Source organism: Eretmochelys imbricata, chromosome 1 (genome assembly GCF_965152235.1).
Source record: "Eretmochelys imbricata isolate rEreImb1 chromosome 1, rEreImb1.hap1, whole genome shotgun sequence".
NCBI classification, from domain to species: Eukaryota; Metazoa; Chordata; order Testudines; family Cheloniidae; genus Eretmochelys; species Eretmochelys imbricata.
In genome coordinates this window covers 9,693,423-9,710,570 of record NC_135572.1, presented here as the reverse complement: position 1 = coordinate 9,710,570, position 17,148 = coordinate 9,693,423, and the positions used below count along the sequence as shown (strand labels likewise).

Below are 17,148 nucleotides of genomic sequence, written 5' to 3'. Positions count from 1 at the left end.
AAAGGGAATCTTCTGTTTTCGAGTGCGTGTTAAAACGGTTTACTTTTGCTGGGGTACACAGCAGTCACCTGCTGAGAATGCAGCAGAATCACCACATTCAGCCACGGAGAACTGCCTTTTTTCCCGTACATGGCAGACTGGATCTGAAATCAGGTACAGAAGCCTAGAAATAAGGGTAGAGGCTTATGGGATGCTTCCCGCCCCACCTGCTCTGGTCAGTGTCAGATTATTCCCTGCAGTGTAGTTGCTCCCGTCTTGCCCAGTCTAGTCTAAGGGCTTGTCTTGAGTAGGATGTAGCTAGCATGTGTTGGCCAGAATTGGTCTTTTCCCTTAGTCACATGAAAACTCAATTGTCTCAAGCAATGGAGTTGTCACGGCTTCCCCTAGGACACTAGTGTCCAGCTGACCAGATCTCATCCTTAGGAAGGCTCTCCCTGAGATTCAGCGTAAATCTTCTTTCATGTCATTATTTTAGCCCTGAGGAATCACCATGGAAATGTATCCGGCCAGGCACTCACCCTTTGCTGTGATTAAAAGCCAAGGCAGCTTAGTTGATTGGCTGAGTCAGACGTGCCGGACAAATGGATCAGTAGAACTTCCCATGGTAGCTTTAGTCTGGGGTTGTAACCCCAGGTGCCTCTGCGTTCCTGTCCCTCCTGGGGTTTACACCGTTCAAATAGTTGTTTTGCATTTATCATGTGAAACAACGGCAGACACGCCCCCCCCCCCAATGCCTTCTCATTTAGCCAAGCTGTGCGCACTCATGTCTGGCTCCTTCTCCCATTGAAGGAAATGGCAAAGCTTTCGTGGATCTGGCCTTTAGTCTTTGATCTCTCCTCATAAACTAGCCTCTCCCTTAATCACCTTGTTCTCCTCTCTGTCAATCTTTCCGGCGTTGTCCAGACCGGAATGCAATCTCATTGGAACTGTACAGACTGGGGTGCTGGGGACTAAGTGTAAGATGCATTGATCCCACAGGTACCGAATGCAAAATGCGGCACCAGCCGTGAACTAAGGGTGTAAACAGGTGCAGAGGACTAGCCAGGCAGGTGTCGACAGACTTCTCTATTGTTCTTCAGACTCTCGGCCTTCATCTCTAAAACAAACATATCTCCGGCTGGGCAAAACCTCTCCAAACTGTGAGGTGAGCATTACAGACGTCTTCCTGAGTTTGCAGAAGGCCTGAAACAGGAGCTCCTGAAGTGTGAGCTGTCCCAGGCCTATCTCAAGGGCCACTGGCACTTTACGGTAAGCTCTTTCACAGCTCAGCTGAGCATGGGAGGAAGGAGAGGGAGGAGCGTGCTATGAAGAGCTACACCAGTGTTTCGCAAGTGAGGAAGAGGAAAGCCTAGTTACGGAGGCACAAAGGAGGTCTGAGATAAGATGAGTAGGTCTAGTGCGGGGTATGATTGCTTCAAACCCTCTTCTTACAGGTGGCTCAGCTGTGGAAGCTTGGCCTTGGGGGCTGACCGGCTCCTCTGGTGCTGCAGGCCTCTCATCACCCACTGGCTGCTCCAGACCAGGGATTTCTAAGGCGCCCGTTGCTGTGCTAAGGTGGTGCTGTTCCCTCCTCACGCTGGGGTGCTGCCTGGGGACTGTGCTGCAAGCCTGCCTAGCCAAGGGTAGCTCAGCCCTGCTCTCCCACGCAGCACAGCAAAGCGGAGAATCCCCTGCCAGCCTGAAGATGGGGGACGTGATGGCGAAGAGTTGCTGATGCGTTTGTCCGTAGTAGCTTGACAGCTGACACTCTGCAGGAGCCTGAGCTCTGCTGCCTGGTGGCTCAGAATCTTCCTTCTCCATCTGTCAGGTTCTTGGAAATAATTTGAATTGAATCCAGAAGTCAGTCCAGCCTCCAGGCTGGAGGAAGCTGACTCATGGGAATTAGAGCAGAAAAGGATCTAACAGTTCATCTGGTCCAACTCCCTGCAAATGCAGGACTGATCCCTACAGCATGAATTCCCCCTCTGACCTCATCCCTCATGTTACCCAAGTTCCACTGACCTCCCCGCTCCTTGGTGTCTACACTTGCCTCTTTCTCCCTTAGACATTGCTCAGCCAAGCTGATGTGTTTAGCTAGCTTCATCTTCCTTCCTATGGTCCCTCCTGCTCTCTGATCACGTAGGCGCTCTTCTGCAATTTGTCAGTGGTTTCCTGGTAATGAGGTGCCCTGTGGTAGTTGCCTGCTTCTGCAGGGCCAATCCTGAACGAATGCCAGTGCAGTGGTGCTGCTGGCAGTGGGCAGATACTGCTAGTAGCTAGCAAGAAGCTGGAGGGGAAGGGAAAAAGACAAAGTTTGAAGCAAGGCTAGTCGATGCTATGGTGAGCTATCATAGACCTGAAAATGGATATTCTTCTTACAGCTTGACCGTGGGATTTGATTTTCCAGTTTACACTATGAATCCATCTGCAGCAGTATCCCCTGAGCCTTAGAGAGGCAGAGGGTGTGAGAATATAATGCAATACCATGCTACCAGGTGGGGAAGGGAGAGGAGAATGTTCACCCCTGGACATTGTTTATGCTTACCATATAATATAGAAAGGAGTACTTGTGGCACCTTAGAGGCTAACATGCATCCGATGAAGTGAGCTGTAGCTCACGAAAGCTTATGCTCAAATAAATTTGTTAGCCTCTAAGGTGCCAGAAGTCCTCCTGTTTTTTTTGGGGATACAGACTAACACGGCTGCTATTCTGAAACATATTATAGAAGACATTAAATTCTCCAGCTGCAGTATTGGGCTCTGCACCCTGTGGCAGGGAGTTCCACAGGTAAAGGAGTTAGAGGCACATCTGCCTTTCTGTCCCTAGTTCAGAGGAGAGTCATGGAGTTCAGTAGCTCACTGTCTAATGTGAAGAGCTTTTATTTTTCAGCTGAGATTCAGTTAAAAACAGAGATCCAAATTCTTGGACAGCAGTTCTCAACCAGGGGTCTGGGGCCCCTGGGAGGCCTTGAGTAGGTTTCCAGAGGCCCTCCAAGCAGGGCCAGCATTATACTCACTGCGGCCCAAAGCGGAAAGCCGAAGCCCCACCACATGGGGCTGAAGCACAGGTCCCTGAGCCCCACCACCTGAAGCCGAAGCCTGAGCAATGTTGGGGGGGGGGCTCAGAAAGAAAAAGGATGAGAACCCCTGTTCTAGGACAGTGGTTTTCAAACTGTGGGTCGCGGCATGTAAGGTGCTGGCTTGCCTTGCTCTGGTCAGCACTGCTGACCAGGACATTAAAAATCCCATTGGCGGTGCTGCCCAACTAAGGCAAGCTAGTCTCTACCTGTTCCGACACTGCGCTGAACCCCGGAAGAAGCCAGCAGCGGGTCCGGCTTATAGGCAGGGGGGCCACAGGGACCTGCCCCCAAGCACCAGCTCCGCATTCACATTGGCCAGCAACCGGCCAATGGAAACTTGGGGGGGCTGTGCCTGCAGGCGAGAGTCGGGCAGAGCCGCTTGTGCACCTCCACCTAGGAGCCAGACCTGCTGCTGGCCGCTTTTGGGGTGCACCACGGTTTGTGGTGCACCCCGGCTGCACTGCTGTCCGGGAGCCACCACAGGTAAGTCCACGCCCCAACCCTGTGCCCCAGTCCTGAGCCCCCAAACCTGCAACCCCTTCCTGCACCCCAAACCCCTGATCCCCATCCCCAGCCCCACCCCAGAGCATGCACCCCCAACCCAGAGCTCTGACCCCCTCCTGCACCCTGACCCCCAGCACAGAGCCTCCTCCCACACCCTGAACCCCTCATTCCTGGTCCCACCCCGCAGCCCTCACCCCTGCACGCCAACTCTCTGCCTGAGCCCCTCCCACACCCCAAGCCCCTCATCCCCAGCTCCGGTGGGTCGTGGGCATCAACAATTTTCTTCAACTGGGTCCTCAGAAGAAAAGTTTGAAAACCACTGGCCTCGGACACCTAAAATCATAGAATCATAGAATATCAGGGTTGGAAGGGACCTCAGGAGGTCATCTAGTCCAACCCGCTGCTCAAAAGCAGGACCCATCCCCAATTAAATCATCCCAGCCAGGGCTTTGTCAAGCCTGACCTTAAAAACTTCTAAGGAAGGAGATTCCACCACCTCCCTAGGCAACGCATTCCAGTGTTTCACCACCCTCCTAGTGAAAAAGTTTTTCCTAATATCCAAAATGCAAAATATCTCCCCCACTGCAACTTGAGACCATTACTCCTTGTCCTGTCCTCTTCCACCACTGAGAATAGTCTAGAACCATCCTCTCTGGAACCACCTCTCAGGTAGTTGAAAGCAGCTATCAAATCCCCCCTCATTCTTCTCTTCTGCAGACTAAACAATCCCAGTTCCCTCAGCCTCTCCTCATAAGTCATGTGTTCCAGACCCCTAATCATTTTTGTTGCCCTTCGCTGGACTCTCTCCAATTTATCCACATCCTTCTTGTAGTGTGGGGCCCAAAACTGGACACAGTACTCCAGATGAGGCCTCACCAATGTCGAATAGAGGGGGACGATCACGTCCCTCGATCTGCTCGCTATGCCCCTACTTATCCATCCCAAAATGCCATTGGCCTTCTTGGCAACAAGGGCACACTGCTGACTCATATCCAGCTTCTCGTCCACTGTCACCCCTAGGTCCTTTTCCGTAGAACTGCTGCCTAGCCATTTGGTCCCTAGTCTGTAGCTGTGCATTGGGTTCTTCCGTCCTAAGTGCAGGACCCTGCACTTATCCTTATTGAACCTCATCAGATTTCTTTTGGCCCAATCCTCCAATTTGTCTAGGTCCCTCTGTATCCTATCCCTGCCCTCCAGCGTATCTACCACTCCTCCTAGTTTAGTATCATCCGCAAATTTGCTGAGAGTGCAATCCACACCATCCTCCAGATCATTTATGAAGATATTGAACAAAACCGGCCCCAGGACCGACCTCTGGGGCACTCCACTTGACACAGGGAAGCTGTGCTGAATTTTTAGAGAAGTGCAAGCGCCCCCTTGTGGCCCATCTAGGCAATACTTCTCCCGGGAAGTCTGCACTTTAATTGCAATTCAGCAGGGCTCACATGTTAGTCAGCTGCTGGGGAGAAGGGTGCTGGAATTTCTAGGAGGGCGCTTTCCCTGGGCTCCATCTCCTATCTGCCTCTGGCTAGTCATTGTCTGATACCTCTGAATTTCTGCACGCCTCTAGTCACTGGAGGAGCTTTCTGCCTTGTCCTCGGCTACTGCCAGCAGGGTGAGAGGGGGTCTCATACTTGCAATTGGCTTTTCCAAGCCCTGAGCCGGAGATCACCTATATGTATAATTTAGGGCATCAGTGTCAATGGTGAGAAACATGCGTAATGAGCCCCCCGGTAATGACCTCCCAGGGACCCTTCCCAGCAAAAGCCATGGGGCAGGAGCTGGGTCTTCTAATGACTGCGGAAAAGGCCCTTTCTGAAGGCAGAGCTCCCTGGGGAAGGAGGCTGGGATAGTACCAGCGTGAGCCCTCGAGGTGCTCCCGGCTGTCTTACGCTAACAAGATTGAAACTGCGGAGAGAGGAAACCTGAGCACCCCTCTGGAGCAGAGACTTGAGGTGCAGCAAATTAGCTCCACAGAGCAACTGCACCAGTTGGTTTAGAAACTGATCCAGTTCGTGTAGATGGAGCCTGAGGAAGCCAGGTGAGAGCCGGATGGCCCCCTGGGGAGGTCAGAGGAGGTCTTACGGGAGAGCAGGGAAGGAAAAACAGATGGGTGATCTTGTCCAGCTTCCCCTCCCTCAGAACACAACAGGCCCAGCCTGTCGCTGAGGATCACCTGGGTGTCCGTTCTGGGCGGAGGGGCTGCCTCACTGACATCCCGATTGTTCCCTTGGTGGCTGCCCGCTCTGCCTCTGAGCTCCCGGGGAGAGGGAGCTGCTGCCCTAGATGCTGTGAACGCTGCACCTGGCTCCCCTTGCTGCTGCCACTGCCCGGCCAGTCTCCTTTTCACTCTTTTCCTTCCCCAGCCCCAGCCGTGCTGTCTAGCAGCCGCAGGCTCGGTTGCTGGGCTCCCAGGGGTTTTGGCTTCCCTCCCTGAGTTAGCCCCTAGCTATGTTTGATTCCTGCCCATTGCTTAATCCCTCCCTCACTTACCTCCCTTTCCTCACCCAGCAGTCAGTCTCCCAGCCCCAAGCAACAGGCCTGATCCCAGTGAGGCCTGAGATCTGGGAGTGAAGGATGGTTTGTGTGGGCACTGAGCTCCAAGTTGGTGGAGGAAGAAAGTGGGGGTGTGGTTACTACACTGTCGGTCTCTCTGTCTGCCAGGGGAGGGGGAAATCTCCCCCTCCCAGATCTGAACACAGCGAGGAAGGAAAATTTTGCTGCATCCGATTTGATGGGCTGTTGAACAAATCAGACCACAGTCAACACTGGCAAAAGGGCTTGGATTGCGTTCCACAGGAGCAGTTTGGCATCAGTGTCTCTTCCCAGTGCTCAGTGGCCTTTCCTGAAGCCTGTGATCTGCTTGCTAGCGGGTGTGCGCAGCTCTGCCCCAACGGCTCTCGAGGCAGAGGAGTGAGATGTCTGTGTCCAGTTAGAACGGCAGCATGTAGTCTGACCCACTCTGGGTGTTTGATATCCATCCCCAGAGACCTGGGGAAGCTTGGCGTGAGGCCAGAGGTAATAAAAATCCTGACGAGCAGGTTGTGCCCTTTCTTTTGGTGGTTGGCTCATCTGTCATGCGAATCCTCGGTGGAAGGTACTGTCGTTACAACTCCCCTTGCTAGGCGTGGGACATCTGCTCACAGGCCCAGTTGCTGCTGATTAACCTGGCTTGCTTCAACAAGGTCATCAGAACCTAGATGTGGGGCAGTCCCATCCCAGGCTGCCCAACTCCCAGTGGTAGAGGAACCCGAGGGGCAGGGAGCTAAATTGTTGGTGCCGCTGGATGTGAACTATTAAGCTAGAAGTGGAAAAATCCCATTGGGGCATCTCCCAGCGAGTGCCGGATTGTTCCATGCAGTCTGCTCTCCAGCGTCTTGTTCCGCAGTCTCGGAGCTCAGGCTGACCCATGCTTTACATTTCCCTTTGTTCAGTTTTTCCTCTACTCCTAATTACAGGTTAGTGTCTCACCCCAAATTCCATATGCCCTTCAGAGCTTACCAGTGCTTCTAGCTGGCTGTCTCCTGGCTCCATGTTGTTTTTGCGGGTCGAGGTACACGTCTAATCCTGCCCGCCCTCTGAGTGGAATTGCTCTGTGATTGTGCGCTGGTCTCTGGTTAATCAGATTAATTTGACACCAGCAGTACAATTGCCTGTTCTGCCCCGTGCTGACTGCAGGAATGGCCCCGCTGGATATTTACAAGGGTTTTATCCAGCCTTCTTTCAGCTGTCTTCATGCCTTGCCTTAGAAAGATGCTCTTCGCCATCTAAACTCTCTGCAGTGTAATGTTGGAAGTCCTGTCTAGACTAAGGAAATCAGTCATGTTTAAAACATAAAATTGTAGGACTGAAATGACCTCGAAGATTTCTTGAGGTCCCGTTCCCTACACTCAAGGCAGGACTATCTAGACCATCCACCGTGTTAATCAGCCCTTTTAAAACACTACTTTACAACCGGTGTAAGTAGTTGAACACCCTAAAATATGTTATCTGGTCATGGCTGACCCTAGGACAGCCCTTCTCCCCAGTCTAGACAGGGCTGTCTTATTGCCCGTAACTGCCCTGGTCTGATTCAGATTCCCACCATGCATTCCCTTGCGTATACGTAGGCTTCTCTCAGATATGTGGGTGCCTTTGCTTAACCGTGTGATCTACTTATGTGCATAAGAATTACAGGTCCCCAGGACAGCCTGTTATCTCCAGGAGTGGCTACTCCGACTAGCTGCATTCCTCGCTGTTATAGGCCTTGGATCAGCCAACAAGCGAGGCCCCCTCTCCCTGGGGGATACTTCCCCATTTGAATCCGTGGAGGAACTCTGGGGAGGGCCCCCACCTGCTGGCCCTGGGATGCGCTCTCCACAGGCTGCAAGACTGACCTGGCAGGGGTGGCTGCAGGGATAGCAGGAAAGGGAGGCTCTTGGTTCATTGCTTGTTGGGCTGGTGCTGTTGGTGGGTTGGGGCATCTTTACATTTTAACGAGTCGGTTCTAATTGAGAGTGATGGGCTGGTACCAATCAGAGTAGAACAAAGTAGCAGAGAGTAGACATGCTGTTCTCGACTGCACAATCACTCCGGAACAGCTGACAAAAGACTCGTCATTTCTTTAAATAGCTGCTGGCCCATGGGGGGAAGCAGGTGATATAACTGGGACTCTCACCAAACATGGCTGCTATCAAACCTTCGCAGGTTAGCAGAGAGTCTTGGGTAGTTGTGTTCCCTAAAGGCCTCACTTTGGGGAATGGCCTACCCAGCTTCTGGACATGTTTGGGGAGCCAGCTCTTAGTCCTAGTTTGAAAACTCGTGGCGAACGGGGGAAGTCCCAGATGACTGGAAAAAGGCTAATGTAGTGCCAATCTTTAAAAAGGGGAAGAAGGAGGATCCTGGGAACTACAGGCCAGTCAGCCTCACCTCAGTCCCCGGAAAAATCATGGAGCAGGTCCTCAAAGAATCAATCCTGAAGCACTTATATGAGAGGAAAGTGATCAGGAACAGTCAGCATGGATTCACCAAGGGAAGGTCATGCCTGACTAACCTAATTGCCTTCTATGATGAGATTACTGGTTCTGTGGATGAAGGGAAAGCAGTGGATGTATTGTTTCTTGACTTTAGCAAAGCTTTTGACACGGTCTCCCACAGTATTCTTGTCAGCAAGTTAAAGAAGTATGGGCTGGATGAATGCACTATAAGGTGGGTAGAAAGCTGGCTAGATTGTTGGGCTCAACGGGTAGTGATCAATGGCTCCATGTCTAGTTGGCAGCCGGTGTCAAGTGGAGTGCCCCAGGGGTCTGTCCTGGGGCCGGTTTTGTTCAATATCTTCATAAATGATCTGGAGGATGGTGTGGATTGCACTCTCAGCAAATTTGCGGATGATACTAAACTATGAGTGGTAGATACGCTGGAGGGCAGGGATAGGATACAGAGGGACCTAGACAAATTGGAGGATTGGGCCAAAAGAAATCTGATGAGGTTCAATAAGGATAAGTGCAAGGTCCTGCACTTAGGACGGAAGAACCCAATGCACAGCTACAGACTAGGGACCGAATGGCTAGGCAGCAGTTCTGCGGAAAAGGACCTAGGGGTGACAGTGGATGAGAAGCTGGATATGAGTCAGCAGTGTGCCCTTGTTGCCAAGAAGGCCAATGGCATTTTGGGATGTATAAGTAGGGGCATAGCGAGCAGATCGAGGGACGTGATCGTCCCTCTATTCGACATGGTTGAGGCGTCATCTGGAGTATTGTGTCCAGTTTTGGGCCCCACACTACAAGAAGGATGTGGATAAATTGGAGAGAGTCCAGCGAAGGGTAACAAAAATGATTAGGGGTCTGGAACACATGACTTATGAGGAGAGGCTGAGGGAACTGGGATTGTTTAGTCTGCAGAAGAGAAGAATGAGGGGGGATTTGATAGCTGCTTTCAACTACCTGAGAGGTGGTTCCAGAGAGGATGGTTCTAGACTATTCTCAGTGGTAGAAGAGGACAGGACAAGGAGTAATGGTCTCAAGTTGCAGTGGGGGAGGTTCAGGTTGGATATTAGGAAAAACTTTTTCACTAGGAGGGTGGTGAAACACTGGAATGCGTTACCTAGGGAGGTGGTGGAATCCCCTTCCTTAGAAGTTTTTAAGGTCAGGCTTGACAAAGCCCTGGCTGGGATGATTTAATTGGGGATTGGTCCTGCTTTGAGCAGGGGGTTGGACTAGATGACCTCCTGAGGTCCCTTCCAACCCTGATATTCTATGATTTGATGATTCATGCCTACTGGTGGGGCACACTGTTCTGTATCCAAGCTAGAATGAGCCCGAGAAACAGGGTGGATTCACGTAAATCAGCAAGCAGGAAATTTTTTAAATCGTCAATTTTAATCTTGCTTTGCGTTTGTATTTTTGAGTTTTTTGCCAAAAGAGGCTGATTCTTGTTGACTGGTAGAACTTGGTACTTTTTGCTATACTCTCTCGACACACTTATTTAAGAAGTTATGTAGATTAACATCAGTTTACCCTCTGATCCCACTGAGGGTTACCAAAAGAAACTACACCATCTGCTCAAGAAACTCCCTGAAAAAGCACAAGAACAAATCCGCACAGACACACCCCTGGAACCCAGACCTGGGGTATTCTATCTGCTACCCAAGATCCATAAATCTGGAAATCCTGGATGCCCCATCATCTCAGGCATTGGCACCCTGACAGCAGGATTGTCTGGCTATGTGGACTCCCTCCTCAGGCCCTACGCTACCAGCACTCCCAGCTATCTTTGAGACACCACTGACTTCCTGAGGAAACTACAATCCATCGGTGATCTTCCTGAAAACACCATTCTGGCCACTATGGATGTAGAAGCCCTCTACACCCACATTCCACACACAGATGGACTGGAAGCCGTCAGGAACAGTATCCCTGATAATGTCACGGCAAACCTGGTGGCTGAACTTTGTGACTTTGTCCTCACCCATAACTATTTCACGTTTGGGGACAATGTATACCTTCAAATCAGCGGCACTGCTATGGGTACCCGCATGAACCCAGAGTATGCCAACGTTTTTATGGCTGACTTAGAACAGTGCTTCCTCAGCTCTCGTCCCCTTATGCCCCTACTCTACTTGTGCTACATTGATGACATCTTCATCATCTGGATCCATGGAAAAGAAGCCCTTGAGGAATTCCACCATGATCTCAACAATTTCCATCCCATCATCAACCTCAGCCTGGTCCAATCCACACAAGAGATCCACTTCTTGGACACTACAGTGCTAATAAGCGATGGTCACATAAACACCACCCTATACCAGAAACCTACTGACTGCTATACATACCTACATGCCTTCAGCTTTCATCCAGACCACACCACACGATCCATTGCCTACAGCCAAGCTCTATGATACAACCGCATTTGCTCCAATCCCTTAGACAGAGACAAACACCTACAAGATCTCTATCAAGCATTCTTACAACTACAATACCCACCTGCTGAAGTGAAGAAACAGATTGACAGAGCCAGAAGAGTACCCAGAAGTCACCTACTACAGGACAGGCCCAACAAAGAAAATAACAGAATGCCACTAGCCGTCACCTTCAGCCCCCAACTAAAACCTCTCCAACGCATCATCAAGGATCTACAACCTATCCTGAAGGACGACCCATCGCTCTCACAGATCTTGGGAGACAGGCCAGTCCTTGCTTACAGACAGCCCCCAACCTGAAGCACATACTCCCCAGCATCCACACAACAGAATCACTAACCCAGGAACCTATCCTTGCAACCAAGCCCGTTGCCAACTGTGTCCACAGATCTATTCAGCTGACACCGTCATTGGGCCTAATCACATCAGCCACACTATCAGAGGCTCGTTCACCTGCGCATCTACCAATGTGATATATGCCATCATGTGCCAGCAATGCCCCTCTGCCATGTACATTGGGCAAACTGGACAGTCTCTACGTAAAAGGATAAATGGACACAAATCAGATGTCAAGAATTATAACATTCAAAAACCAGTCGGAGAACACTTCAATCTCTCTGGTCACTCGATTACAGACCTAAAAGTTGCAATTCTTCAACAAAAAACCTTCAAAACCAGACTCCAACGAGAGACTGCTGAATTGGAATTAATTTGCAAACTGGATACAATTAACTTAGGCTTGAATAAAGACAGGGAGTGGATGGGTCATTACACAAAGTAAAACTATTTCCTCTTGTTTGTTTCCCCTCCTGCTGTTCTTGTAAACTGCTGGAAATGGTCCACCTTTTTTATCACTCCAAAAGGTCAGTCCTCCCCTTCCCCCTCCCCCCCCCCACTCTCCTGCTGGTAATAGCTCACCTTACCTGATCACTCTTGTTACAGTGTGTATGGTAACACCCATTGTTTCATGTTCTCTGTGTATATAAAATCTCCCCACTGTATTTTCCACTGTGTGCATCCGATGAAGTGAGCTGTAGCTCACGAAAGCTTATGCTCTAATAAATTTGTTAGTCTCTAAGTTGCCACAAGTACTCCTTTTCTTTTTATCAGGTTATTCAGTGTCCTAGTTTTTACTCTGTTACAGTAGAAGATAGTGAATAACACTTAATTTTTTTTCTGCATTGAGCTGCATTGGGATGGAAATTGGAATTCAGTTAATTTCATAAACAATAGTTTCAAATAGTTTGTATTCAATAAAACTACTTTGAATGTCCTGGATACATAAGAGGAAAAAGTAAGTGTCAAAACCTCTTTTGCGCTTACAGCTCCTTTTAATGAAAGGAAATATGGTATTAACTGTAGTTACGGAATTTCACTGTTTCTGGTCACCCTGTTCTGCAAGTTTTTATAGCTGGCAGGTCTCATCTCTCTCACCTTGTTTCTGCTCTGAGATTGGCAGAGGGAAAACAAGCTTTCTGCCTTTTCAACCCCCAATAGGTTTCTGGACTTTGGATGAACTGGTCATTGAACTGCATTAGTTGAATGAACTGAACTGACAAGAATATTCTCTGCATCTCCACAAGTGGCGACTGCTGTCAAAAACTGGTTTAATGCTTCAGCAAACTTTGTTTCCCGGTACTTCGCCAGTGATTTCCACCAGTTCAGTGGTTTGAGTTTGGCAGCAAATGTGCTGTTTTTGGATATTTTTTTAATGCTTTGAACAAGTTTACATTGTCATAATTTCACATTTAATTTTAAATAGGGTTATTTTTTAGTATTGAAATAAACATTTTTTTAAATCAGTGTTTGCCTGCCTAGGCAGTGTCAGAGGAAGGAGGAAATGTCTCCATGTGAGACAGTCTGTGTTTCCTAGAGCTGTTTTCATTGGCGAATGTGAGATCTGGGATTACGATGCAGTTTTGTATGCTGGGAGGGATCTCCCCTCCCCTCCTCTTGGGTCCTGTACAGTGTTCCCTCTAATTTTTCCCATCCATGTGCAGAATGAATTTTGTTATGTGCACCAATATGGAGGTGATATGTAACGCTTGACCTCCATATTGGTGTACATAACAAAATTCATCTGGTGGGGATAGGGCTGAGGGGTTCAGAGTGTGGGTGGGGGCTTGGCTGTTGGGGTGCAGGGGTGAGGGGGCTCCCGCTGGGGGTGAGGGGTTTGGGGTGCAGGAGGGTGCTCCAGGGCTATGTAAAGGAGAAAGGATCCCCCCCCAACAGCACCTGGGCTGGGGGGGGGGGAGACAAGGTCCCTCTCCCCACTGTGGCAGTTCCGGGGCTGGGGCCACAGGATAGGTGCCCCTCTCCCGGCAGGTGCGGGCCAGGGGAGGGGTGCCCCGGCCATGGCTGGGTCAGGGCTGGGGACCAGGCTAGGTTGGCCGCAGCAGCTTGGGGGCCAGGCTAGGTTGGGGCTGGAGGAGGGGCGCCCCTCCCCTGGCTGCAGCAGGTCCCCTGGGCGGGGTCTCTGAGCCCTGCGTGACGTGAAGAAGGCTGCTGCATGGCCGTGCAGCTTACAGGGAATTTGGGTCCTGTACTATTAGGGCTGCCAACCCTTCAGGAATGAAAGATTCATCTTGAATTAAAGATTATGTCCTGTGATGAAACCTTCAGGAATACAGCCAACCAAAATTGGTAGCCCTATACTGGATACTGCTTCCAGATCACTCTTGCACTGCATCCCTCTGAGCCTAGCAGGAGAAAGGAATCTGGCTGCTGCAGCTTTGGTTGTCGCTGTACAGGCTGGGACTCCCTGGCCAGCTCGTCTGTTCCAACAGGTTTTTCATAGAAGCAGCATCGGTGCCAGCAATGTGGCTGGCGCAAGGACTGGACTGACGGGGGGCTAGTGGAGCTTTTCTTTCGTAAGCCCCCAGTCCAGGTGCTCAATGAAAGTTAGAACCGTCTGTTAGCTTAGGTGAAACAAGTTGATGATCTCTGTCCAGGCCGGGACACATCCATTGAATCGGGGGGTCAGGGGACAGGGATGCTTGCTCTCTTGATGCCCATGCTGTATCTGAGCTGTGGGTTCTGGACTTGAGTCTCCAGAGCTGTCAGCTGACCCCTTTCAGCTCAAATCACTGACTGAGACCGGGTCTACAATTGCTGATATAATGATGTCTGTTAGAGGGGTGGTGGTGTTTTTTTAAGCAACACTTCACACAGGCAAAAGCTCTAGCATTGACCCAGCAAAAGGGTTGGGTGTATTTATACTGGCAAAACCCTCAAAGGAGTTACTCCAGATCACTGCCCCTCCTGAGTAGCTTAGATAAGCAGCGATAGTCTGTAACATCCCGTCTGGTTGGCGACGACCGCTCCTGTAGCCTCCTAGACAAATTCAGACTGGAAATAAGGCATAAATTTATAATAATTTGTAGTGAGGGCGATTAACCATTGGAACAGTTTACCAAGGTACATGGTGTATTCTCCATCACTGGCAGTTGTTAAATCAAGACTGGCTGTTTTTCTAGAAGGTCTGTTCTAGGGATTATTTAGGGGCGGTTCTCTGGCCTGTGTTATGCAGGCGATCAAACTAGATCAGTGGTTCTCAACCTGTTTACCATTATGGGCCACATACGCAGCTCCCTAAGTTACGTGGGCCGCATCCACACAATATATATACTGCCTGTATGGCCCGGAGGATGTCACATGGGCCGCAGCTGTGTGCTGATTGGGCCGCGGGTTGAGAACCACTGGACAAGATGGTCAGTGTTTATCAGGCCTGGGAGTGGATGAACCTCCCTGGGGACTGCATGGTTCATTACTGGCAGTGGGGGCAGCCTGTTTTTTCCAGTCGCACTGGCGTGGATTGCAAAGATCTTCAGGTACCCAGAGAGCATGAGGGTAGCTTTCTTCTAGCCACTGAAGCGGATATTGGGGGGCTGCTAGAGAAAATGGCCCCGGCAGGAGGTAGGATGGCAAAGTGATTCTGATGGCAAGGAGAGAGGCATTGGACATGTTGGGGTGGTCGATGTAATCCATATATAAATGTCCTTTGTATAAAGTAACCCATTCAGGTGGCTCTGGGAGGGTTGCTTCGGGATCTAAGCTGTTACTTGCATCTGGAACAGGTGAGTTTCCTCTGAAACCAGAGCTGATTCTCCTACTCCCCTTCCTCCTCACCAGGAAGAGGAGACGAAGCGGCTGCTGGAGCCTGCTGTCAGCCCCCCGAACAAGGTGTTAAATGGAGCTGAACAAAATTATCACAGCCTCCCGTCAGCCCGCACGGATGAGCAGGCCATGCTGTCGTCCATCCTCGCCAAGACGGCCACGTAAGTCACAGCGTGGAGCCGCACCCCTGCTTGTGGGGTAGAGGTGTATGCTGGCTTGTGTGGCAGTAGTGGAGGGGCCTCTTCTGGCAGCAGCCAGGGCATGTGCCAACAAGGTGCTTTCCTCTGCCGAGTCAGGGAGCCTGAAGCTAACGGATGGCCGAGTGCTTGGACATTACTCCCATGTCCCTCTGTGGCAGGTTACTTAGTTTGGTGTCAAAATGCTATCAGGACACGTCATCCTAGCATGGTGTGGTCTGGTGGTTGGAGCCAGGACTGTAGGTTCTGGTCTCACCTCTGCCACTGACTTGAGTGGTCTTGAGTATGTCACTTAACCTTGCTATGGCTCGGTTTCCCTATGTAGCCAATGGGAGACGGAGAGAGGTTGACACCTATAGGGGAAGTCGCATTGACTGATGAATAGGGCACTTGGCTGGGAAAGAATAGGTTAAAGACTAGTTAGATAAGTTAAATGTATTCATGTCGGCAGGGCCTGATGGAATTCACCATAGGGTACATAAGGAACTAGCTGAAGCAATCTCACAACCATTGCCAATCATCTTTGAGGACTCATGGAGGATGGGTGACATCCCAGAGGACAGGAAGAGGGCAAACATAGTACTGGTTTTCAAAAAGAGGAACAAAAATGACCTGGAGGATTATAGATTGGTCAGCCTAACTTCAATACCTGGAAAGATACTGTAACAAATTAATAAACAATCAATTTGTAAGCACCTAGAATATAATAGGATTATGAGGAATAGCCAACATGGACTTGTCAAGAACAAATTATGCCAAGGTAACCGAATTTCCTCCTTTGCCAGAGTAACTTGCCTAGTGGATGGGGAGGGAAGCAGTAGTGGTGATAGATCTTGATTTTAGTAAGGCTTTTGACACAGCCCCATGTGATATTCTCATAAGCAAACTAGGGAAATGTGGTCTAGATGAAATTACTATAATATGGGACACAACTGGTTGAAAGACCATACTCAGAGTAGTTATCAGTGGTTCATTGTCAAAATGGGAGGACTGGTATCTAGTGAGGTCTCGCGGGGTTCAGTCATCGGCCCGGAACTACTCAATATTTGCATTGATGACTTGAATAATTGAGTAGTGTGTACGCTTATAAAATTTCCAGATGACACCAAGCTGGGAAGAGTTGTAAGCACTTTGCTAGGCAGGGTTAGAATTCAAAAGAACCGTCTCAAATCAGAATTGGTCTGAAATCAACAAGAGGAAATAGAGTAAAGACAAGTGCAAAGTACTTCACGTAGGGAGGAACAATCAAATGCATAACTACAAAACAGAGACTAGCTGGCTCATTGGTAGTACTGCTGAAAAGGATCCTAGAAGGTTATGGTGGATCAGAAATTGAATGAGTCAACAATGTGTTTCAGTTACAACACTCAAGAATTACATTAGCCTTTTTTTGTATGTAAGAGACAGTAGGTAATTGTCCCCCTCTACTCAGCAGTACCGAAGCCTCAGCTGGAGTACTGTGTCCGCTGAAACACACCTGCTCAATGACAATTCCCCAGTAGGTCTCAAAATGTAACTAAGCAGTTTCTAATCCATTGAATGTGTACCATGTTAAATTTATATTGATCTAGTTTTGTAATCAAAATGTCGTGCAGCACAAAGTCAAAGGCGTTATAGAAATCGAAATATGTTATGTCAACACTATTACCTTTATCAACCAACTTTGTAATATTTTTTATATCAAATTAGTTTGACAAGATTTATTTTCCCTGAACTGATGATTTGCATTAATTAAGTTACCCTCCTTCAGTTCATAATTAATTGAGTCCTGTATCAACTGCTCCAATATCTTACCCAGGACTGATGTCAGGCTGACAGGCCTATAATTACCCAAGTCATCCCATTTACCCTTTTTAAAAATTGGCCCAACATTAGC

At 49.5% G+C, this 17,148-nt stretch overlaps 1 protein-coding gene across 1 annotated transcript in view; it reads left to right on the top strand.

Moving 5' to 3' along the window:
• LAMTOR1 (late endosomal/lysosomal adaptor, MAPK and MTOR activator 1) overlaps positions 1–17,148 on the top strand; it is a 29,130-nt gene that overhangs the window by 3,493 nt on the left and 8,489 nt on the right. Inside the window, exon 2 of the mRNA XM_077830018.1 lies at positions 15,091–15,236. Within this exon, the coding sequence (XP_077686144.1) occupies positions 15,091–15,236 (146 nt within the window). The remainder of the gene's footprint in view (positions 1–15,090; positions 15,237–17,148) is intronic.